At 39.0% G+C, this 25,598-nt stretch overlaps 2 protein-coding genes across 8 annotated transcripts in view; one reads left to right on the top strand and one right to left on the bottom strand.

Moving 5' to 3' along the window:
• Ttc39a (tetratricopeptide repeat domain 39A) overlaps nt 1–6,058 on the top strand; it is a 54,195-nt gene extending 48,137 nt beyond the window's left edge. For 5 of the 7 annotated variants that reach the window (XM_058581444.1, XM_058581443.1, XM_058581447.1 and 2 more), the window contains 5 exons: nt 624–744; nt 2,777–2,987; nt 3,295–3,409; nt 4,343–4,459; nt 4,979–6,058. In XM_058581444.1, the coding sequence (XP_058437427.1) occupies nt 624–744; nt 2,777–2,987; nt 3,295–3,409; nt 4,343–4,459; nt 4,979–5,102 (688 nt within the window). In that variant the 3' untranslated portion in view covers nt 5,103–6,058. The remainder of the gene's footprint in view (nt 1–623; nt 745–2,776; nt 2,988–3,294; nt 3,410–4,342; nt 4,460–4,978) is intronic. The other 2 variants (XM_046450851.2, XM_046450852.2) reach the window with 1 other exon arrangement.
• A 6,487-nt stretch (nt 6,059–12,545) lies between these two features.
• Rnf11 (ring finger protein 11) overlaps nt 12,546–25,598 on the bottom strand; it is a 33,119-nt gene continuing 20,066 nt past the window's right edge. Inside the window, exons 2-3 of the mRNA XM_046451090.2 lie at nt 16,399–16,568; nt 12,546–14,810 (exon numbers count right to left, since the gene is read on the bottom strand). Of these exons, the coding sequence (XP_046307046.1) occupies nt 14,639–14,810; nt 16,399–16,568 (342 nt within the window). The 3' untranslated portion in view covers nt 12,546–14,638. The remainder of the gene's footprint in view (nt 14,811–16,398; nt 16,569–25,598) is intronic.

The raw sequence follows: 25,598 nt of genomic DNA, 5'->3' as shown, positions 1-25,598 counted from the left end.
CTATGTCCAGCTGTTTCTGGAACCTAAATGTCTCAGGCCTGAGGTTGAGGTCATGGCCATACCAAGTGACCATGGCAGAAATTGGAGGGTAGGAGAGCTGGTGGGTGAAGATTCAGATATGGAGGTGTGCTTAGCTGCATACTGCATATTATTCTGCCCTTGGAAACACCTGAGGAGGCTAAAGCTCGAGAAACTGGAATTAATTAAGGCTTTGAGCAGTTTGGTCTAGGTAGGTCCTACCCTTTTTCTGGATGTTGGTCTCCCCTGTGAAACTAGAATTAGATTTCCATTGGGTCCTCCCAGGAAATGGAGCCTGGGAGTAGAAGAGCAATATTAGGATAACACGGGGCAAGCCTAGTAGCATTTGGGTATATTTTTACCTTCACCAGCCACAAACCCTTTGACTAGCCAAAGGAAGTAGCCAGGTGATGAGATAGGGCCTATGAAATAAGACTATAGCCAAAGGCTATTTCAACCTGGAAGGCTCTTAGAGTTACTCTTTTCATACAGATGGAAAAACAGGTCCAGAGAGAGGGACCAAGTAGAGGCTGGGTAGCCTGGGGACCCTCAGTGCTTTCTTGCTTTTTCTCATTTCTTCCCCACCCTCCTTGTCTCTTTCTCAGAGCTGTGCCAGGCCTCAAGCTCAAGATTGCTGGGAAATCTCTACCCACAGAGAAGTTTGCCATCCGGAAGTCCAGGCGCTACCTCTCCCCGAACCCTATCTCATTGCCAATCCCTGCTCTGGTGGGTAGGAAGGTCTGGCTTGATCCTGCCCTTGGGTTTGGGATTGTGAAAATTAGATGAGAGCCACTGCCTGTGGGAAGTACATGAGGAAACTTTCTTGTCTCTGAGCCTGGAGAGGGTTTCACAGTTCACCTGGGATTGAGGGTAGGAACAGAGATGAACTGACCTGGCCCTGAACCTGAGAAAAGTGCTGGTCTTGGAGCATGGGGAGGAGATACCTCAGGGCAGAAAGAGCAGTTCTTAGGCCACAGCCTGGTCCCTAGGCAGAGGCATCAACCTGACTGTCCTCTGTTCCCAGACTATTCCAGTTCTGTCACATGATGATAATAATTGTTGCTCATGCTGGTGCCCCCTTCACTAAACTCATCTTTTTTGAGGGCTGGAGTCTCCAGCCCATGTCTTATTTAACTTTGAACAAAAAGATGAACTTACTTGTCCAGTTTGCTCAGCTAGTAAATTGGAGTTAGAATTTGAATTCAGCAGCATGGCTTCAGAACCTGTATTCTGAGCCACTGTTATAAAGCTAATTCAATGCCTGATTTGAGCTGGCATCAGATAAACTTCCCCTTAGCTAAAAATCATATTGTTATTCAACTAGTAAGGCAGTTAGAAAAGTAGGAACCCTGATTTAGAGACCCGAAGCCAGCTCCACTACTCACTAATGCATACCTTAGGTAGAATTCCTCTTCAATATAAACCTGATAATATGTGTCTTGTCTATTTCCATAGTTAAACACTTTGTAACTTGAAAAGCTCAATATTTATAAAGAATTTTATTTAGAGCCTGAATATTTCTAAATGTTAAAAAATTTTACAATTAAAAATATATAGTAAAGCTGTTATTATTATCAAATGGAGGAAAGGATTATTGTAGGAAGGGCAGAAGATGCAACTTTACTGAAAAGTTAGGGCAGAATTTTCCCAAACTGTAATCTGCAAAACACTATTTATGCAGAAAATAGTTTCAGTGATTAAATACATTGGGAAAGTGAGCCTAAACAAAGTTGATATGTTGTAGACTTTCTTGGAGATTTTTTATGCTGATCTAAATGATAGGTTTCCCAGAAGAAGCTTAAAGATATGTATGATTTTTTTCCCCTTATTTGGGCACAAAACCCCCCTCTTTTTTAATGGGATATTGGCTAACTTGGGACAATAGAACAATTTGAGAAATACTGGTCTAAATTCAAATTCCCTTCCTAGAATATAATAACTGCAACAGTATCTTTCTAGAACTTTATACAAATTACATTCCAATACTTGGTTTGATCGTTTAGGAAATGCTAATCTAAGCTAACAGTTACTTGAATGCAAATTTAATATCCTGAACTTTCTGGAAGTCAAGGCAAAACAACAACAAACAACAACAAAATGGAATCAGGATATGTTTTATAGTCTTCATGATAGTAATGCAATTCTAAAGGAAATGGAATGTGAGTTGCCATTATTGAGCTCATTGGGGAGGACAGGAGAAAAGATGACAGTATTAAATTCTATTATCCCAAAGTACTTGAATAAATTATGGCTCCTCCAATATAAGGAGTCCCTGCTGGATGGAAAAGAGGATTTCTTGTTGGCTAGGACATGGCCTGGTCTTTAGAAATGCCAAGTTTGGACAGAGGTTGGAAGAAGACATAACAGTACCCAGGGAAGCCATAGAAAAGTAGATGAAACATATTGGTAGTTATGAGCAGAATAATGAGGATATTGAATCCTCTGCCCCACTGCCAGTGATAGGGCCTGTTGCATGTTAGGCAAGCGCTCTACCACTGAGCTGTTGTACCCCCTTCCCCAACATTGGGCCATCTTAAATTCCTGACTGGGGTTAAGGTGAGATCTCAATAATATGTGATGAAGTTCCCTCCATACCACTCTCAAGCCCACAACTTTACAGGCTGGGCTGAAACCTGGTTGAGAAATTAGAAGGGATTGTGAGATCCTCTGATCTGAGCTTTCATTTTATAGATGGAAAAACTAAGTCCCCATTTAGGGCAGAAATGTAGGACTGACTTGCCCTATCCCCTGCCCTCAGGAAATGATGTACATCTGGAATGGCTATGCTGTGATTGGGAAGCAGCCGGAACTCACAGATGGGATGCTTGAGATTATTACCAATGCTGAAGAGATGCTGGCAAAGGGCCCAGGTGACTACACTCAGGCCCTTGAACCTGCCAGGCTAGGGCAGGTCTTTACAGTTGAAGATTCCCTCAGCCCAAAATGCTTTTCCTCGCTTCTCTATTCTGGTAACTGTCCTTTTTTCTTTCTAGACTGACCTTAAATGTCAGCTCCTCCAAGTAGCTATCCTTTGTCCCCTTGTCAAGGCCTCTCCTCTAGGCTTCCACAGCCCCTGGGCTTCCTTCTTTCATGCCTGATTCTCTGTATTGTCAGTCTCAGTATCTTTTTTTCCTTCTTAGATGTGAACTCCCCTCCCCCTAGGACAGGGACTGTCTGATTCACTCTTATCCTGGGACCTACAGAGTAGGAGCTCCCCAAGTAATGAAGCAGAAATGACTAAGCCTATATCTTCTTCCCTTACACCCCTGTTCTCAGAGAATGAGTACTCAGCAGATGATCAGTGCTTGGTGAAACTGTTGAAAGGCCTGTGTCTGAAATACCTAGGCCGTATCGAGGAGGCTGAGGAGAATTTCAGGAGCATCTCTGCCAAGTAAGTACCTCTGGCTCCTCCTGCTGGGCCTAGGCCTCCTGGGAAGAATTTTGGGGGCCTCCTCCATCCTCATGTAGCTGATAGCAGCCAACCCCATTCACCCATGTGTACTACTGTCTACTGTGCTGGGTACAGAGAATTCAGACCTAGACCTCCAGGCTCACCAAATCATACAGCCATGTTTCCAGTGAACAGTGCCCTGGTAAAGTTTGTAATTCAGCAGCATGGGAAGCAACATGTTAGAGATGGATATCTATGGATAGCCCAGCCTAGGGCTATGCTGGAGGGAAGCAGAGGATGCCTGGAGGAGGGATCTAAACCTAACTGGAAATGCTAGAAAAGGCTTTCCAGTGCTGATTATTTAAATTGGGAAGTTTATCAGGCAGAGAAAGTAGGTACAGCCTGTGCAAATGCCTGGACACAGGATAAACACCTGAGATTGGGGTAACAGTGGTGAGATCCTTTGCTGCATAAGTGAAGCTATAGAGAGAAAAGGGTATAACATGAAATAAAGAAGGCTGCATGTTCTTTTGCATAAGGCTAAATTATCCTGTAGAGGAGAGCCAGGAAGGATACTGGACAAGGCAGATTTGTGTTTTAAAAGTATGACTCAGGGGCAGCATAGAACATGGGTCAGAGCCAGGAGACTTCCCAGTTTAATAAACCATTCAGCCTGGAGTATGCAGTTGGTATTGAGGCAGGGGATAGGCTAAGTATAGACAGGACACATAGATTGTCAGGAGCCTTAGGGTATAGAACTAGAAGGCTCCCCTGTGGACTCTAACCTTTCTAAGGTTAGGTAGTGGCAACTTTCCCAAATTGGAATGCAGGTCAGGAAATCCTCATATGAAGTTCTTGGGAAGCTACAGAGGAGGACCCGAAGGACACCTCAAGGGCAAAAATTTGTAAGCCATGCCTTCTTCTGTTCTGCAGTGAAAAGAAGATTAAATATGACCATTATTTGATCCCAAATGCCCTATTGGAACTGGCCCTGCTGTTTATGGAGCAAGGCAGAAACGAAGAGGCCATCAAACTCCTGGAGTCAGCCAAGTAAGGCTTGAGTCACCTCCATCTGTCCTTTGCTCACTCTGAGCTCAGGAGCTGGGCAGGGGGAAAGGAGCCCTCAGGAAGCAGTGAGGGAGGCTTCTTGGGGAGGGCACACAGTCCAGAGGCCAATCATGTATCCCTGGGTACCCAGCTCTGCACTATCATAGGAAAACTACTTCCTCAACTTACAAACGAGTAATTGGAATCCCAGAGGAAGTGGGCTACCAAGGACTGGCGTGAGGACCCAGGTCTCCTGCCTTCTAGTCCAGGGATATATCTCCTGAAACCACCCCTTCATGTTTAGGGACCCAACAGGACCAAGAACTGTTCCAAAGGGCATGATACCAGGGTGAGGGGGCACACACCCTCTGGGTATTCCTTCCCTTGGCTAGGACTCCACACTCATATGGATGAGTCAGGGATTTGAGTCTCTAAAACATAACAGGGGAGAAGCTCAAATAGAAAAAAGAAAAAAGACCTCCCAGAGCAGCTTCATGTATCTAATTTTCTGCTCACTTCCAGGCAAAACTACAAGAATTATTCCATGGAGTCAAGGACGCATTTTCGAATCCAGGCAGCCACACTCCAAGCCAAGTCTTCCCTAGAGAATGGCACCAGATCCATAGTCTCATCATTGTCCTTGTAGCTTTGTATAGCATTCCTGGGCTGCAAGATGAACAGAGACAGCTGGACAGAGCTCCTGGAAACATTTCAAAAGATTCCCTCCCCCTACCCTGCCCTGCCTTTGGGGTCCACCGGTGCTCCAGTGGGATGGCACAGCAAGAGTATCCATGCAGAAGCAAAGCTGGCATTTTCACTAGTGTGGCCACAGGCCTTTGCCAAGGGCAGAGCAGATGGAGCCCTCTGCCTGCCCTATCACACATACGGGTACTTGTTTTTCACTGTGATGTTTAAAGAGAATGTATGAACAGTTTACATTTTCCTTAGAAATACAATGATGGGATTATAGTTGGCTTTAAAAACAAAAACCAACCACCTGTAAACCTTTGTTTTCACCCACACTGATGTGGCAGTAAATCTCTTTATAAGATGCCAAAGGCCAAACTGCTTTTTAAGCCTCAGCAAAGACCTTCCTTTCAGAGGACCTAAAGAATATCCAGAGGGTCTGTGACTGAATTTGAGGTTCCTGGAGGTAGGGCACAAATGTCACAGACACCTACTCTCATACTTCATATCCCCCCACTTATTAACTGTCCAACTTAAAAATCAAGCAGGTGTTTTTAGGGAGATGAAGTTTGAGCCCATCTGTAGAAAAATCAGTTTCCACCAGTAGGGAACAGGGATGCCAAGGCCCAGCAGAGGCACCTTGTAACCTTTGTGCGCCAAAACCAGGAACTTTGTGGGAAGTGAGGGAGGTGGTTTTCAGAAACCAGTCTGCATCCTTGCTATATGCCAAACTAAAACCACTGGGAATAATGAAATGAAAATATGTACTTCACTCCAAGGTATGTTTATTTACAGTCAGGTATGTTTATTTACATTCTATTTCTTAGAAATAGAATGATTATTCTTGGCCTGCTGTATTATGTTTTAGGTTTTTCAGTGAAGAGATATTTAAGTAATAAAATTTATACACTTGAAGAGGTCATGCAACATCTATTTCAATAAAATACGTGTTGCTTGAATTCTTGGGCAGGGCAGAAAGTTTTGATTAGAAGCAACATGGCCCATGTCAACTTTTTTAATAAGTTACCAACATTTAAAAAAAGAGAAGATTTTGCAAATGAATCTGGTTTCGGCCTCAACATTGAGCCTCAATTCCCACAAGAGGACAATCAGCTGGAGTTAAGTAGAGACTACTTTAAACACCACTTCTACCTTTCTGGTCCCTAACAGCATTTGAATTTGTAAGCTCTGGGACTGTTAAGTGAGAACTCAAGTTCGGTTACCAACAGTTTTACCGTTCACATTCTAATGTCAGTACATTTCAACATAACTATTTTTTTGAAAAGGAAATCATGTTAATAGTAAAAATATTCATCTGTAAAGAAGTGACTCCCCAGATGCATGAATGCAATTTCTATAAGAATCACAGCCATCTTTTTCAAATTTTCTAGAATTGCTGTTTAGCAAACAGCTGAACATCTGCCAGGGGTTGGGTTAATACTGATATACAATCAACCCTAACCAATACTGAAAGGAATAACTGGTTTTAGCTAAAACACATTCTTACCAGAAAAAAAAAAAAAACAAAAAAAAAACCTCTTCATCCAATAACATCTTTTGCACTCTCAAAAGTGCTGTCAAGAGTATAAACGCTGTGAAAAAAATATGCTGTCCAAGAGAGAGCCAGTCCTTTGCAAGCTCGCTCTTCTCCAAAGCCTGGATGCTGGGAGATCAACCTGTTTTTAGGCTGTTGGACAGGACAAAGTGAGAGGGGTGATTCCTTGATGAGGGTGGTGGACTTTTTTGGTTTCCCTACATATTAGAAGGTTGCCTATGGATACACCAAAGCAGCACTGGTCACAGTATCCTGACAAATTATTTGCAAAATGCAGTTTAAAACAAAATAGGGGGACTGGGATTGTGGCTCAGTGGTAGCTGCCTAACATGTGAGGCACTGGGTTCAATTCTCGGCACCTTATATAAATGAATAAAATAAAGATCCCCAAAGAATTTAAAAAATAAATAGGGCTGGAGGTTGTAGCTCCGTGAAAGAGCACTGGCCAAACATATGTGAAACCTTGGGTTTGATCCCCAGCACCACAAAAAAAAAAAAGAAAGAAAGAAAGAAAGAAATCTCTCCTTGAATTAAGAAGGAAATTATAAAACAAAAACAATTTTTTTCAACATTCCTTTCAGCTGTTTTTTGCTTTAAATTTTTATGGGAGGATTGTTTCCTTTGCCAATATTTGTTACTACTGATTTCCTGTTGGGCTTCATTAATTGGCCTGTGTCACTTTTACCTGTTACCCTGGTTGCAAGCTGACGGATAATCAGTGGGGTTTTACCTCCTCTGTAGCTTCTGAGATAGTCTCCCCTAAAACATCCATGTGAAACAGAGTGAAAACACTTGAGTCTAACAACATATCCAGGGGTCTCTGAAGGTGAAAATCGTGTCATGGGCTTCTTGATATCTCCTTTGAGTCATTTTTGGTCATTAAATCTCTTAATACTGCTGATCTTTCTAAAAGCACATCTGCCCTGCAGAGGCTGCTGATTAGTTTTGGCCTGGAAATTAGAAGATCTAAATTCTAGTCTTAACTTTGCTATTGACAAGGTGACCTTGGAAAAGCCACAGACTCTTTCAAAAATGGCAATTTATATTAGAGTAAGGCTCTGATTCCAACTCAGGGCAAGTCTGTTTCTTAGTTTTCATCTGCAAATAGAGGGACTAGATACACCTCCATATTTTTCTGCTTGTCTTTACAAGCAGTTCAACCAGAAACAAAAGACTCCCTTAAACAGGAGTAGGATGAGGGAGGAGGAGCTCCACAATAGCCAGGACTCCAGAGAACAAGTAATCTTCATTTAGAAAAGGTCTAAATCTTGTGCCACACAGATGAACTCAGTTTTCAGGGAAGTAGCAACTGTGTAACAGGATCTGAACAGGCCCTTGAAAGTATACCTTGGCCTCTCAACTGGTCACAAAGGCCCTCCTGCACCCTGGCAGGGTGGCTTGGCAGTGTGATGGTCTCTATCAGCTCTCCCACGTGTTGGCAGGTTTCCCTATTTCCTTATCTACTGAGTCAAATGGGAGTGTTTCCAAGACAGTTATCGTCATTCACAGCAAAAGCCGCAACCTGACATCAAAGCTAGGTTTTTAAAAGGCCAACATCAACCCAAGACTTGGCTATGGTCCAGGTGGGAGATTCCAGCCTGAGAAGAGTAGAACTAGGAGGTTTTCAGAAAGCAACAGCCTGTGGATTATTAGACCATTTAAGAAAGAAACTAAATCCACTTTTCCCTAGAATTATTCCCAAGTAAATTTAAGAAGATAGGAAGCCAACAATCTTAGCTTGTTGCTTTCAAGTATACCAGTTGTGGCTCTTAAGTATTTTATGTAACTACCCTATCAAGCAGGGACTATTGTTGCCATTTTATAGAATGAGAAAACCGAGACACAACTTACCTAAGATCATGTAGCAGAGAAGATTCAAATTCAGGTAGCTGAACTCAAGAGCCCATACTTTTTAGCCCATGCTAAATTACTGGTCAAGTTGTAAAATTCACTTCACAGCTGGTCTCCCCAATGTACATTGAATCTTGGGCTTATGCCAAAGATGGAGGAGGTACTGGCTAATAACCACTGGAAATCCTTGGTTGGAACATATGGAATATGTTTGTGTCACCTGGTTCCCCTAGGCTATTTGGCATTTTGAGGTAGGAATGTGAATAATCAGAACAAAAACAAAAGGAAGAAACAAATCACTCATAAAATCACTGAGGGATGATAGAGAAAAGGGCATGATCTAATTCCCACTTGGTAGGTAGAGTTCAGTCAATAATTCCAGAGATGGTAAATGAAGCCTGCAAAGATGCAGTCTCAGAGGCCTGAACTGAGGCTTAAGGGGGGAGCAAACTATATTGTAGAAGAGGACTGCTATCAGACTAGAAGTTGGAACATCAAGACAGTGGGATATGTACAAAGCTAATCAGTAACTTTTAAACACTTATGAGTGCTTGGCTGGTCAAAACCATCATATCTGTGGGCCAAGTGATTCATGGGCCATATTTTTATTTTCCTTCTTTTCAGTGCTGAGAATTTAAACCAGGGCCTCATTCATGCTAGGCAAATGCTCTACATACTGAGCAACACCCTAGCCCTGTGAACCAGAATTCTGTCACTCCTGGGCTAGAGTTGATTTACTAGAAATACTCAACCTTTAGACTATGGAGCAGTGGATAAAAGCCGACTGTATTTAAACTTACTTGAACTTCTTTACCCCATGGAGAATCAGTTTATTTTTACATAATAGGGCTTTAATGTCAACTGCTTCATAAGGTTGCATTAGATAAAGTTCATGTAAATAAATCTAGCATAATAAGGCTCCTGATAAGCATTTAAGTATACTGGTCTACACATGCTATGGTGGGTCTGACCTGTGGGGTGACCAAATTAGGGGCTATAGTGCTCCCATTAAGGTTTTTCCGTCTCTTGTCTTTGCTTCTGTATTAGGCTTATTCTCTTGGTTTCTTTGGGTGGCAATTTTCCTAACTCTTGCATAAAAAATGCCAGATAAGGATAATTAGTGTGGCCTGGCTCAAATGTCCACCTTTTGGGCAAGTAGCTCTTAACTCAGCAGTATTAACATTATATGGGGTCTTGTTAGAAATAAATTCTCAAGCTGGGTACAGAGGTGCACAATTGTAATACCAGTGGCTCAGGAGGCTGAGGCAGGAAGATCATGAGTTCAAGGCCAGCCTCAGCAATTTAGTGAGGCCCTAAGCAACTCAATGAGACCCTATCTTTAAATAAAATATAAAAATGGCTGGATGTGGCTCAGTGGTTAAGCACCTCTGGGTTCCATCACCAGTACAAAAAAAAAAAAAAGAAGAAATTCTCTGACCCCAACAGGCCTCTGATCTGTAGGGTTAAGACCCAGTAATTTGAGTTTTAACAAATCCTCCAAATGAATACACTCAAGTTCCTGAGAATGAAAGGGAGTCCTATCTTGGTTATATGTTCAGTGGAGGTTACTTCTAAACACGGGATACTAAACAAAAACATTAAAATCCATTCTTACATAAAATTAAAAATGTCCCTTTTTTCATTAATTGATATACAGGAACTATGATCTGCCACATTCCCAAGTAAAGAGGAGGATGAGGCCAGGTGGGTACAGTTTGAGGTATTGGTAAGAGATGGGGCCTATCAGAAAGCTGCCTGCTTAAAGAGAGAATTGTCTTTGACATTCTCCTTGCCACATCAAAACTCTTCAAGAATTTGCTATTTTCCAATGAGAACATTGTTGGGATGGTAGGTCCCACTCCATTAGAAATGCTCTGATTGCTTAGGACCTCTCTTTTCCCCATTTTCTTTCCCCTAGTTTAATAAAAACCATGTGACAACATACCATCCTGCTTTTTTTAAAAAAAAATTTAGTTGTAGATGGACAATACCTTTAATTTATTTTTATGTGGCGCTGAGACTTGAACCCAGTGCCTCATATGTGCGAGGCAAGCACTCTGCCACTGAGCCACAATCCCAACCCACTATCTTGCTTTTGTGGAGCTTATTCTGATAGGGAAGACATATAGGTACTTAAAGAATTAAGCCATGGAGTAAAATAATGGAATATATTTGGCTCCAAGGGCTAAGAAGCCAGCAATCTGAACAATGTTGAGAGGAGCTACAGAGCAGAAACTATACTGCAAAAAGATGAAACAGGTAAGAGGCATGGCATTTTTAGAAGACACTAAAAGATGATCCATGAAACCAGTGGTAGAGTCCTATGAAATAAAGGGATGCAGAAAGCCAACTCATCCCAGTTAAGGAGTTGAGTTTACTTAAAACAGGAAACTATTAAAATTTTAAACTGAGGAATGACATCTTCTAATCTATTAAAGTTATTTTACTTCCCATGTGCTTTTATAAGGTTAAACATGGATTAAACCTTTAGAACCAATTATTTCTGACTTTTCTAAATTGCTAACAAAAATACCTTATCTTCCCTTCACCTGTTACTGGAATTAGGAGGGGAAAAAAGGGAATGCTTTCAACAGGCTAAGTGATCATCACTTACATGAGTTGGTATTTCATATTCTTAGCTCTTCCCAGGAAATCAGAAGACCAATTGATCAAAAGCCATAGCCATGAACATCATTTCTTATTTCAACAGCATATTCAAAGTCATTAATTCAAGGTTTAAGAGAGAGTTATAAGAGTAGGACTGGCAATAACAGCCCATCTGAAAATGACTTGCTAGAATAGCACCTATCTCACAACCAGAAAGACCTATGAATTATTTTCCTTCATGTCATTACAGATAATCAGTATGACAAAGGTCATAAGGACCAAATGCTGCACTGTAATACTGTAGTTTATAATCTGTTTACTGAGTTTGGCCACACTCATGGATAGAAGATCATTATTTGGCACCGCTTCAAAACTGAAGGATTAGCTCTACTCCTGGAATCAGCAGAATGTAGCCTGCTCCTGCACTCAGTACTGAAAACCAACCTCTTTCTGACAGCATAGACTAGGGTTCCCAGTTCACATAATGCTTTTGAGTCCTAACTGACTGCATCAACTACTATATGGTAGGCTTTTTATTGATTTATTTTGGCATGGCCAACCAAATCTTCTCACAAGAATCCATTACTATGCCCAGATTTTTAGGGTAAGTCCTTAGTTAATGCAAATTTAACTTACTTTCCTCAATGCCAGGAAATCTGGAGTCTATAAGCATGGTTTTAAAAGGGTTCAAAAGCATACAGTGCTGCTACTCTACTGATCACATTAGGCATTTTAGATGCATAATATGCTCTCCCTCATTCATACTAAGAAAACAAAACCTTCTGTGGAAAGCAACCTCCCAGTACAAAAATAGTAAATTTTCTCAAGAGACAAATTTAATGAAAAATTCCCTCCCAATTCTGCATTTCCTAATTGAAGTATTGTAACATGTTGTTTTTTGCATTTAAAAGGATAAGGTTATTGTTTTTTCCTGGTTAGGCTTTTCATACCATTTCAAAATGACTTGGCAGGGGCAGCCAAGACACAAGGGGCAGACACTTCACCACTGAGCTATATCCCCAGACCTTTTTAAAATTCTCAGACAGGGTCTAAGTTGCTGTGGCTGGCCTTAAACTTGCCATCTGTGTGCCTCAGCCTCCTAAATCACTGGGATTAAGGTATGCACCACCATACCTGGCTCAAATCCCACATCTAAATAAATTCCCCTATTGGGCTTTAGAAGCTTTAATGCTATAGAGTTTTAATGCTATACTGTTTCAAAGTATATGATTAAATGATATTAAATGCCAAACAATAAAAATATTTCTCAAAGGTATATATACCTAAACATTTTAGTGATCAAATTTAAAATTTATACATGATCCCCCCTTTTTTTGGGGGGGGGATATCTTGGGAGATATTCTCAGTAATCAACTCTAACTGTAGCCCTTCACAGCTGTATTATAACTTTATTTAACAACTTAGTAAAAGCCAAAATTGATGGATTTTAACATGGTATGTGGAGAACAAAGTCAAAGAATACAAAGTGCCCCAAAAATCATTCTGTTAATACCGGTACCTTCAATATTACCAAACTTCTGTGAAAGAAGCCTTATAATAAAGAAAGACTAAAATCAACATGGAAACTGATTTAAAAAAAAAAGTTCATTTAGCAATTCTGACAATCTAGAAAAGAAGGTCTGACTATAATACTGGATAACATATACATCGTGTTTTAAGTAGAAAACACAAGAACAAAAAGTAATTATCACTGAAAATATTGCACAACTTCAGCTGTTTCCTCCAAATTTACTTTATATAATCAGATGGATATAAATTAATGAACAAAAATTTAAGCAAGATACATTAACAATTTAACAGAACCCGATAATCTAATTTCTTCCAATTTTTCTCAAATTCATTTGAGTGTTTCCATCATGGTGCTCATAAGGAAATCAAACAACATATGGCTACTACAGATGAATGTCAAATTAAGTATTTATGACATATTAAATTCTTCTATAATACAATTATGAAGAATCTTTAAGGAACTTATGTTTTGTATGTAGAAAAGTGTTAGAGTCAAACATTCAACTTAACAAAAATAAGAAACATTTCTGATTCCTCTGTTAGATGTAGACTGCTTCTCCTTTTGCTAATGAATGTTTTTTTAGCTGTAATATCACTGAGCTGAACAAATAAATCACCTTGAGTACATAAGGAAAAATAAACACATGCTAAATGGATAAACTACATCTTTACTAGATCATCTCTACCTCTAATACTTCAGAAGCTTAGAGATTTAGAGTATTCTTACATTAACTGCAAGAAAAATTATAAGGAGAAATTCCTTTTGAGATCACAACTATGAAGTCATGTGGTTATAAAATTCTGCATTTGTGTGCAAAACATGAATCACATTTACCTTTATTCTCCCTACTTAGTCTTGTCAATCACCTAGCAGGACTTAACAGATACCTTTCAAAGAAACAGAGACTGAGATGTGTTTATATAACTTCAATAACCTCATCACTATAGTAATGAGAGATGCAGTATCCTTTTGCTATGGTTCAAGACAACAGGGAAGGAGAGATCACAAGAAAGAGAAATCAAAATTATTACAACTGAGAAACTACTTCTCATTAAGTTTTACCATGGTGCCACCTTCATTTTTACATAAGCATGGTGGCATAATTCAAGCTCAATAAATCGGAAATCTTAATATTTAAAATTTACCTTGACTTTCATTTATCACCATATTAACAACCAAAAGAATTAGATAAAACACATAGGAAAGGGTAATATTAAACCCACCTTGCTGAGTTGATTTATTGACACATTAACTCATTTTTATATAGAAAAGGGATAGTGCATCTCAGTTTGCTTACAAGCTAGGAGATCACTTAAAATTCTGCATTTCCTAACTGCAAACAGAATATAGCACTTACAACAGGTTATAAATAAACTGGTTTTCAAGCATAGAGCCAGCCCCAACGATAATACACTATTTAAAAAGACCTAAGGCAATGAATTCCATTTCCAATGGAAAAAAAGAACTGTGCAAACAAGCTTAAAACTACTTTTTTTGTGCCAGTGTTATAAAATGTAGCTTTTAATAAAACCTTGACCCAAATGCCATTAACTTCAGAAAAAAATTTGGTGGAGAGAAGAATGTTATTTCATTTAGGAAAAATAACCACTATCTTTTTTCCTAATCTTCAACACACACAATTTAAACATATACAGTTGCTTTAACACTTTACAGAATTCCTATGTACTGCAGCAATAACAAGGTATATATAATAACAATTATATTCTTAAACACTGGGTCAAGGCTTTACATAAAAATACCATCCTACTTTCCCCCCCTAAGTTTCTAAAATATCACATACTTTCCTCAACATCTGCAGCCATCCAGGAATTTTTAGGAAACGTTTTGTGCATGATCTTAATTCCTAATCCCTGGCTCTTTGGGCTCAGTGACGAAAGATCAAAACCACCAAAAATGATGGTTCACTTGAAGTCAGACGAGAGACCCTGGCTCAATTAGTCTCATAGGATGAGAGCAGTGCTGCATCAACTGGCTCCATGCAGGAGGGGCACGTGAAGGATCTCATCAACCAGTCATCTATACAGTCCAGGTGATAGATGTGCATGCACGGCAGAAATCGAATTGGGTCCCCATAAACAAAGTCCATCATACAGATCACACACCTGTGGATGTGAGAGTAAAGTATTTTTAGGTGAGTGGCCTACTCAGAACACTCTTTAAAATCCCATAACAAAGACAATGTTAATACAAACAACACATCAGAATGGTTTGCCTGTCACCTCATTACCAAAGCATGCAAACTGAATACATCCATAGTGATGTATTCAATGTTGATAAATGTTGACACATTCACATTATCTTATTTTAATTTCCTGGGAATTTGCTGGGCCTTCATCACAATCAGCAGAGCAAAGAGAAATGGACCTCAGAATCAGGTTCACTGATGTGCTTGTAAAACAGCTACATATTACAGGATACATCTATGAAGAATGTGGCACTTTATGAAAGAAAGCATCAGTTAGATCAACTTTCCTTGTACTGAGTTTTTAGTAGAATGCTGGAGTAATTTTATTAAATTTTATTTAAATTTTATTAAAATTTGCATTTTGGGCTGGGGATGTGGCTCAAGCCGTAGCGTGCTCGCCTGGCATGCGTGCGGCCCGGGTTCGATCCTCAGCACCACATACAAAGATGTTGTGTCCGCCGAAAACTAAAAAAAAAAATAAATATTGAAAATTCTCTCTCTCTCTCTCTCCCCCTCCCTCTCTCACTCTATCTTTAAAAAAAAAAAATTTGCATTTTAATAACTACATATGAAAACATAACCACTGATTTAATCCTACCTACTGGGCTGCTGTTTTAAACCTATATTCATTAACCCAGTTGAGTTCACTACACTTTTCTGAGGTTCAAGAAAGCAAACCAATTCTACAGTGTTTTAGAAGTCAATATCTACACAGACTATATTGTAAGTACTAGAACTAAATGTTGCTATAGCTAAAACAGCCTAACATTAACTAACACAGTAAATTAGATTATGTCTGTGTTAGTGAAGCCTATCTCAATTTAAAAGGAAAATGAATGTCCTCATTAAAGATTCTCAGATATCAATGATGAGCCCTGGGGACAAAAATTCTCAATAAGCAAAATTTTACCTACAACTCATTAAGCATAATGAATTATCTCACAAGAAATAAATTTCTCTCCTATCACTATAAAGCCTTAACAATTTTAATGACTTCATGTTATTGATGTATTCCTGTATTATAATTTACTTAAATATACCTCTACTCTTGAACAATTAGGCAGCTAATAAGACTGCAGTGAATATTTAGTGCATAAAGCTCTGGCATGGGGGGAGTGAAGTATACATTTTGGGACAGATTCCTAGGAATATTGTACATAACTCTTTCTCAGAGGTTATCAGTCCTTGAAATACTGCCAAACTACTTTTCAAAAACCTGTTGAGAGGCCACCAGCAATGTTCACTTTCATATAGGTGAATTAACTACCAAAGTCATTCAAATAGACAAGCAGCATATAATGGTCTGAATCCACACATGATTTCTTAGCTTTTTGTTTTTTACAAAATTCTCCCTTATTGTTACTCTGAACATCTTATTGCATTAACTGAGGTGTTCTAAAATCATAAATATCACAGACTTCCAAAGTACATGAGAAAAAGCAAATTTTCAAAAAGTTAATCTCAGAAAACAGACCTCTGAAATGTGTTTATTAATTAAAACTTACTCCCGGATCTTTTTTTCGGATCCATCTCTTCCAGGGTCATAAACTCCTTTAGGCAGATGCTGTATAAGGCCTATTCTTTGAGCTATCCTAATTTGTTCCTCTTCAGTCAGCTGAGTTGCTAGCCGAGTCTGGCTAGGTGTTGGATGATAAACTGGAACTGGAACTTGTTCCTAAATATTAAAAAAGGAATTAAAGATTAAAAACCTTACTTTATTACAGTTCTGTTTTCTTTGTTTTTGTTTGGTTTGGGAGAAGGGGGCACCCAGCTCTGCCTTAACTTTAGCTTCTACAATAAAGCATAACAAAAAATTCATGTTTAGATATCAGACCTAGTTGATTTTTTTTTAGTTGTAGTTGGACACAATAACTATTTTAATTATTTTTATGTGGTGCTGAGGATCAAACTCAGGGCCTCACACGTGCTAGGCAAGCACTCTACCGCTGAGCCACAACCCCAGCCCTCAGACGTAGTTTTAAAGGAAAGTCTTACTGAAAAACTAGCATAAAATTAATAGAAGTTATTTTTCCATGAAGTCCAATATATCAAGATATATTCATTTCTGATATAGCAATAGATAATATAAATAGACCTGCCATGTGATCAAGCAGTGGAACTGTACTCAGTTAAGTCACATTCTGTACGCTGCAACGGAGTTGTGGTCACAGTATTAACAATATTTGTGTTAAAACTGGCCATCCCAGAATTACTTTTTTCTTTTCTTTCCACAGATAAAGTAACCTTAAAATGCATCTACTGTTTGAAAGACTGGGTATTGTTGCAATAAAATCTGCAAATTTCACTGTGCAGTCTACACAATCAAAAAGTGTGATCCTTTGTCAGACTGGAGGAGTTCCTAGAAAGGGGGACCTCAACTCAGGGCAAGTGAGGTCCTTGTTATAAGTGACTGAAAAGAATTTCAGTAGGCACAAGGCAGAGGCACATATTTAGGAAAGTAGGTAAACATTCAGAGGAGAATGTGGGCTCTCAAGAGAGAGATGTCTTTTGGATAAGGTAACAGGCATTCAAGGGAGAATGCTGGCCATTTAAACAAAGGAGAATACAAGCCATCTTGAGTGAAAAGTTTTTGGAGTAAATCAAGGAACACGCATTCAAGGAAAAAGTGTGGGCCACCTCCAGAAGGAAAACAGCAGTTCTTTGATGTAGTATGTTAATATTTACAGAGGGTCAGGTGCTAGGGACTGGATTAGAGGTTGAATCAGTAAGGATTTACGTAATTTCCCATCAGTTTTCCTTGCACATATGTTGCCTGCATCATTTTACTGTGTGTGTGTGTGTGTGCGCGCGCGCGCGCGTGCGTTACCCAGGGGTGTTTTACTACTCGGCTACATCCGGAAGCCCGATTTTTTTTTCCAGACAGTCTTCCTAAACTGCCCAGGCTGGCCTCAAGCTTGCAATCCTCCTTCCTCAGCCTCCTGAGTCAATGGGATTACTGGCTTGCACTACCACACCCAGCTGCATTGTTACTTTTGTAAGCAAGGGCATGGGCTACGGATGTACCTCAGTGAATGTTGCTCAAGGAATGTGTGTCATGATTATTTAAATCTCATGATTATTTCCAGTATTCCAGGATTTCATGGACATTTTCCCCAAGCAAGTATATCTTTGTCTTCCCATTTCCTATTTCATCTTTAGATATTAAATCATAAATATGGTATGGGCACCCTGTTCTTAATCACCTTGAAGACTAGCCAAAATCTTCAATGCAGAAAAATTCCATAGTGTAGAGTCAAACAGAATGTCTCTATTCTGTCACCTATGTGCTATACATGTTATTTAATGTCTTTGAGCTTCAGTCTCTCCATCTTTAAAATACTAGGGTCACTATAAGAATCCAACGGTGTGATGTTTTGTTTTGCTTCGATACTGGGTATTCAATCCAGAATTGCTTTACCACTGAGCTACATTTCCTGTCATTACTATTTCATTGTGAGACAGGGTCTTGCTAAAATACTAAGGTTGACCTTACACTTGCAATTCTCCTGCCTCAGCCTCCTGAGTCACTGGGATTATAGGTGTACACTGTTACCCCTGGTTAAATGGGAATTAAGTGTTATCCTAGGCATTGGGCCAAATACATAAGTTCAGTCAATAAGTATTATTACAGCTCTGCCTTAGTGCAGAGCATTTAACAACTGACTTTTGCACTGGACTAGAGGAAAAGTAAAATTTAAAAATAAATAAATAAATAAATATAAATATATATATTTTTAGTCATTGATGGATCTTTATTTTATTTATTTATTTTCAGTGCTGAGAATGGAACCCAGTGACTCACACATGGTAGGCAAGCACTTTGCCACTAAGCCACAACCCAGTCCAAAGTAAAACTTTTAAATGGGAGTTTTAGAAATCATCTAAGACCAACTCTCCCACTTTATTAAAGGATTTGGATTTTGTTCATTTACATTACTTTGAAAAAATATACTGAAACCAGGTGTGGAGGTAAAGACCTGTAACCTTAGCTACCAAGGAGGCTGAGGTGAAGAATCCCAAGTTTGAGTCCGGCCTGGGCAAATTAAATGAGACCATATCTCAAAATGGAAAAAAAAAATTTTATATATATACACATACATACATACATATATAGGTGCGGTGGCACAGCACACACCTACAATCCCACTGGCTTGGGAGGCTGAGATATTTGAGGATCACAAGTTCAAAGCCAGCCTTAGCAAAAGCTAGGTGCTAAGCAACTCAGTGATATCCTGTCTCTAAATAAAACAAGAAAGGGCTAGAGATGTGGCTCAAGGCCTCTGAGTTCAATCCTTAGTTAAAAAAAAAGAGGGGGAGGTGGTGGTGGGATGCTCTTGTCAATCCCCATTAGCTCAAAAAATAAAGATTTGGATTGGGGGATGATTCTTCCCATTCCATAACTGATGGTTCACTGTGCCCAAACTCTTTATGTAAACTACGATTTTTGCCAAAAACCTGATTTCCTTCTAATTCTGGAATATGGTATATGCTAGGCAAGTAAGTGTCTATTTTAATCCCTTGGGTATGAATCACCAATAAGCTTCCCTAGATGATAACCCTTCACACGTTTCCACATGTTGGAGGAATTAAGTTTTCTGTATAACTCCACCAGGAAAGGACTTTTGGAAGCTGATGCATTATTTCTTCCGAACTTTGCCCTATGCACCTTTCCCCTTTACTGATTTTGCTTTTGTATTCTTTTGCTATAAAGCTGTGAGTAGGATTACATGCTGATTTTTGAGACTTATCATCAAGCCTGAAAATTATCTTAAGGATTCCCAATGACTATGATTTGTTCCTACTTCATTTCCTTGGCTACTGTCATTGCCAGCTAAAAACAAATGAAAACTAAAAATTTTTTTTTTCTTTTAATTTTTTATTGTTGGCTGTTCAAAACATTACATAGTTCTTGATATATCATATTTCACAATTTGATTCAAGTGGGTTATGAGCTCCCATTTTTACCCCATATACAGATTGCAGAATCATGTCAGTTACACATCCATTGATTTACATATTGCCATACTAGTGTCTGTTGTATTCTGCTGCCTTTCCTATCCTCTACTATCCCCCCTCCCCTCCCCTTCTCTCTCTGCTCCCTCTACTGACATTCGTTTGTCCCCCTTATATTATTTTTCCCCTTCCCCTCACTTCCTCTTGTATGTACTTTTGTATAACTCTGAGGGTCTCCTTCCATTTCCATGCATTTTCCCTTCTCTCTCCCTTTCCCTCCCACCTCTCATCCCTGTTTAATGTAAATCTTCTTCTCATGCTCTTTGTCCCTACTCTGTTCTTAGTTACTCTCCTTATATCAAAGAAGACATTTGGCATTTGTTTTTTAGGGATTGGCTAGCTTCACTTAGCATAATCTGCTCTAATGCCATCCATTTCCCTGCAAATTCTATGATTTTGTCATTTTTTAATGCAGAGTAATACTCCATTGTGTATAAATGCCACATTTTTTTAATCCATTCATCCATTGAAGGGCATCTAGGTTGGTTCCACAGTCTAGCTATTGTGAATTGTGCTGCTATGAACATCGATGTAGCAGTGTCCCTGTAGCATGCTCTTTTTAGGTCTTTAGGGAATAGACCGAGAAGGGGAATAGCTGGGTCAAATGGTGGCTCCATTCCCAGCTTTCCAAGAAATCTCCATACTGCTTTCCAAATTGGCTGCACCAATTTGCAGTCCCACCAGCAATGTACAAGTGTACCCTTTTCCCCACATCCTCGCCAGCACTTGTTGTTGTTTGACTTCATAATGGCTGCCAATCTAACTGGAGTGAGATGGTATCTTAGGGTGGTTTTGATTTGCATTTCTCTGACAGCTAGAGATGGTGAGCATTTTTTCATGTACTTGTTGATTGATTGTATGTCCTCCTCTGAGAAGTGTCTGTTCAGGTCCTTGGCCCATTTGTTGATTGGGTTGTTTGTTCTCTTATTGTCTAATTTTTTGAGTTCTTTGTATACTCTGGATATTAGGGCTCTATCTGAAGTGTGAGGAGTAAAGATTTGTTCCCAGGATGTAGGCTCTCTATTTACCTCTCTTATTGTATCTTTTGCTGAGAAAAAACTTTTTAGTTTGAGTAAGTCCCATTTGTTGATTCTAGTTGTTAACTTTTGTGCTATGGGTGTCCTATTGAGGAATTTGGAGCCCGACCCCATAGTATGTAGATCGTAGCCAACTTTTTCTTCTATCAGACGGCGTGTCTCTGATTTGATATCAAGCTCCTTGATCCATTTTGAATTCACTTTTGTGCATGGCGAGAGAAAGGGATTCAGTTTCATTTTGTTGCATACGGATTTCCAGTTTTCCCAGCACCATTTGTTGAAGATGCTATCCTTCCTCCATTGCATGCTTTTAGCCCCTTTATCAAATATAAGGTAGTTGTAGTTTTGTGGATTGGTTTCTGTGTCCTCTATTCTGTACCATTGGTCCACCCGCCTGTTTTGGTACCAGTACCATGCTGTTTTTGTTACTATTGCTCTGTAGTATAGTTTGAAGTCTGGTATCGCTATACCACCTGATTCACACTTCCTGCTTAGCATTGTTTTTGCTATTCTGGGTCTTTTGTTTTTCCATATGAATTTCATGATTGCTTTCTCTATTTCTACAAGAAATGCCGTTGGGATTTTGATTGGCATTGCATTAAACCTATAGAGAACTTTTGGTAATATCGCCATTTTGATGATGTTAGTTCTGCCTATCCATGAACAGGGTATATTTTTCCATCTTCTAAGATCTTCTTCTATTTCTCTCTCTAGGGTTCTGTAGTTTTCATTGTATAAGTCTTCCACCTCTCTTGTTAGGTTGATTCCCAAGTATTTTATTTTTTTTGAAGATATTGTGAATGGAGTGGTTGTCCTCATTTCCATTTCAGAGGATTTGTCGCTGATATACAGGAATGCCTTTGATTTATGCGTGTTGATTTTATATCCTGCCACTTTGCTGAATTCATTTATTAGCTCTAATAGTTTCTTTGTAGACCCTTTTGGGTCTGCTAGGTATAGAATCATGTCATCTGCAAAGTGATAATTTAAGTTCTTCTTTTCCTATTTTTATGCCTTTAATTTCTTTCGTCTGTCTAATTGCTCTGGCCAGTGTTTCGAGAACTATGTTGAACAGAAGTGGAGAGAGAGGGCATCCCTGTCTTGTTCCAGATTTTAGAGGGAATGCCTTCAGTTTTTCTCCATTCAGAATAATGCTAGCCTGAGGCTTAGCATAGATTGCTTTTACAATATTGAGGTATGTTCCTGTTATCCCTAGTTTTTCTAGAGTTTTGAACATAAAGGGATGCTGTACTTTGTCGAATGCTTTTTCCGCATCTATCGAGATGATCATGGTTCTTATTTTTAAGTCTATTGATGTGGTGAATAACATTTATTGATTTCCGTATATTGAACCAGCCTTGCATCCCAGGGATGAATCCTACTTGATCATGGTGCACAATTTTTTTGATAAGTTTTTGTATCCGAGTGGCCAGAATTTTATTGAGGATTTTTGCATCTAGGTTCATTAGAGATATTGGTCTGTAGTTTTCTTTCTTTGAAGTGTCTTTGTCTGGTTTAGGTATCAGGGTGATGTTGGCCTCGTAGAATGAATTTGGAAGTTCTCCCTCTTTTTCTATTTCCCGAAGTAGCTTGAAAAGTATTGGTATTAGTTCCTCTTTAAAGGTTTTGTAAAACTCTGCTGTATACCCATCCGGTCCTGGGCTTAGTTGGTAGTCTTTTGATGGTTTCTTCTATTTCCTCAATTGATATTGGTCTGTTTAGGTTGTCTATATCCTCCTGACTCAATCTGGGAAGATCATATGACTTAAGAAATTTATCGATGCCTTCACTATCTTCTAATTTATTGGAGTATAAGGATTCAAAATAGTTTTTGATTATCTTCTGTATTTCTGAAGTCTCTGTTGTGATATTGCCTTTTTCATCCCGTATGCTGGTAATTTGAGTTCTCTCTCTTCTTCTCTTCGCTAGCATGGCTAAGGGTCTGTCGATTTTGTTTATTTTTTCAAAGAACCAACTTTTAGTTTTGTCAATTTTTTCAATTGTTTCTTTTGTTTCGATTTCATTAATTTCAGCTCTGATTTTAATTATTTCTTGCCTTCTACTTCTTTTGCTGTTGTTTTGCTCTTCTTTTTCAAGGATTTTGAGATGAAGTATGAGATCATTTATTTGTTGGTTTTTTCTTTTTTTAAGGAATGAACTCCAAGCAATGAATTTTCCTCTTAGATCTGCTTTCAATGTGTCCCATAGATTCCGATATGTTGTGTCTGTGTTTTCATTAATCTCTAAGAATTTTTTAATTTCTTCCTTGATGTCTTCTATAACCCATTGATCATTCAGTAACCTATTGTTCATTCTCCAAGTGATGTATTCTTTTCCCTTCCTTCTTTTATCGTTGATTTTCAGTTCCATTCCATTATGATCAGATAGGATGCATGGTATTATCTCTACTCCTTTATATTGTCTAAGAGTTTCCCTGTGACATAATATATGATCTATTTTTGAGAAGGATCCATGTGCTGCTGAGAAAAAAGTGTAACTGCTTGATGTTGGGTGGTATATTCTATATATGTCAATTAAGTCTAGGTTATTAATTGTGTTATTGAGTTCTATAGTTTCCTTATTCAACTTTTGTTTGGAAGATCTGTCCAGTGGTGATAGAGGTGTGTTGAAGTCTCCCATGATTATTGTATGGTGGTCTATTAGACTCTTGAACTTGAGAAGAGTTTGTTTGATGAACATAGCTGCACCATTGGAAAACTAAAAATTTTGAATAGAATATACTCCAGGGCCTAAGTATAGAGCTGATGATAAAAGGTATAAAAACATACTTTTCAAATGATGTTCACAGTGATAGCAACGGTGCCTGCATTGATGCCCATGTTTTCAAATGATAGTATTAGATATGCCCCCTTGCAAAAACAAAATACAAACAAAATCCCAGCATGCTTTGAATTCTCTTTTTCTTGGTAGTTCTGGGGTTTGAACCCAGTACTTCAAACATACTAGGCAAGTGTTCCATCACTGAACTATACCATCAGCCCTCACATACTTTGACAACAGTGGTGATCCAGCATCAACTTTTCTCAAAGTTACTAAGGACTAATATTTTGAACATTTATTATTTAGTGTAAGGAAAAAGTACTTTCAAGAGAATCAATTAGCTATCTGCCTCTATCTTGAGGGGGTAGAGGGTGTTGAATAAGATCCTATGTGCATCCTTTTTTAATCCTGTCATGGTCTTCACCTAACACTATGTCCTTGTTGACAGTTGAAATGGTATGATTCATAAATTTATACATTTCTAGGGCTGGGGATATAGCTCAGTTGGTAGAGTGCTTGCCTCACATGCACAAGGACCTGGTTCAACCCCAGCAGCCCCCCACCCCACCCCGGCAAATTACATTTTGAGTCTAGATCTCCCTTTTAAACTCTAGGTTCTACCTGATAGTTCCAATCCAATGACTCAAGGGTACCTCAAACTCAACATGTCCATAAACAAATTCCCCTTAAAAAATCTGATCCTCTTTTAGGCTTCTCTATCTCAGTAAATGGCATGATCCTGTCTTTCTATTTTTGTAAGATAAAGACATCCTTGACACCTCCTCCTTCTTCCTCACCCTCTCATATTAAGTATGTCATCAGGTTGTGGTGAACTTATTTTCTACATAAATAGACAATCTGTTATTTTCTTTCCATTTCTATTGCCAACATAGACATGTTGCCTAGTGTAAGCTCTCATTTCTTCCCTAGTATGCAGTATTAGCTAGCAAACCCTCAATTTGTTTTCTATATAGAAGTTAGAGCAATTTTTTTGGGGGGTGGGGGTACTGGGGATTGAACTCAGGGGTACTCAACCACTTAGTCACATCCCCAGCCCTATTTTATTTAGAGACAGGGTCTCACTGAATTGCTTAGTGCCTAGCTTTTGCTAAGGCTGACTCTGAACTCAAGATCCTCCTGCCTTAGCGCCCTGAGGCACTGGGATGCACTGTGCACTGGGTAGAGTAATTCTTTAAGCCTGCATTCAAATCATTGCTTTTTAGTCTTACTGGCTTTCTCTCAGATTCTTGAAAGAGACACAGTCTCATCAGAATGACAATCAATAATATAAAACAATGAATGCTGTCAAGGATGTGTGGGGGGGAGGTACACTCATACATTGCTGGTGGGACTGCAAATTTGTACAACCACTATGGAAAGCAGATGATTTAAAAAACGCCATTTTGGAAACACCATTTTGAATAGCAATTATCAAGAATATAAGTTTTACAATAAATGTTGCAAGGATATGGGGAAAGTGTACACTCATACATGGTTGGGACTGCAAACTCATGCACCACTCTGGAAAACAATATGGAAATTCCTAAGAAAACTTGGAATGGAAACACCACTTGACCCAGTCATCCCATTCCTAGGTTTATACCCAAAGGACTCAAAATCAGCATACTATAGTGTCAATGTTTACAGCAGCTCAATTCACAGTAGCTAAACTATGGAACCAACCTGGGTGCCCCTCAACACATTAATTCACAATAAGTGTGTGTGTGTGTGTGTGTGTGTGTGTGTGTGTGAGAGAGAGAGAGAGAGAGAGAGAGAGAGTTAGGAATGATAGTAGAATGAATCAGATATTATTCCCCTATGTGCATATATGATTACATGACCTGTAACTCTACATGTATAACCAGACAAATGAG

This window comes from Marmota monax, unplaced genomic scaffold, assembly GCF_021218885.2.
Source record: "Marmota monax isolate L192 unplaced genomic scaffold, Marmota_monax_Labrador192_F-V1.1 WCK01_AAM20220418_F8-fsc00023, whole genome shotgun sequence".
Taxonomy (NCBI): domain Eukaryota; kingdom Metazoa; phylum Chordata; class Mammalia; order Rodentia; family Sciuridae; genus Marmota; species Marmota monax.
The sequence above is the reverse complement of the archived record's forward strand: the minus strand, read 5'-3'. Positions and strand labels throughout refer to the sequence as shown.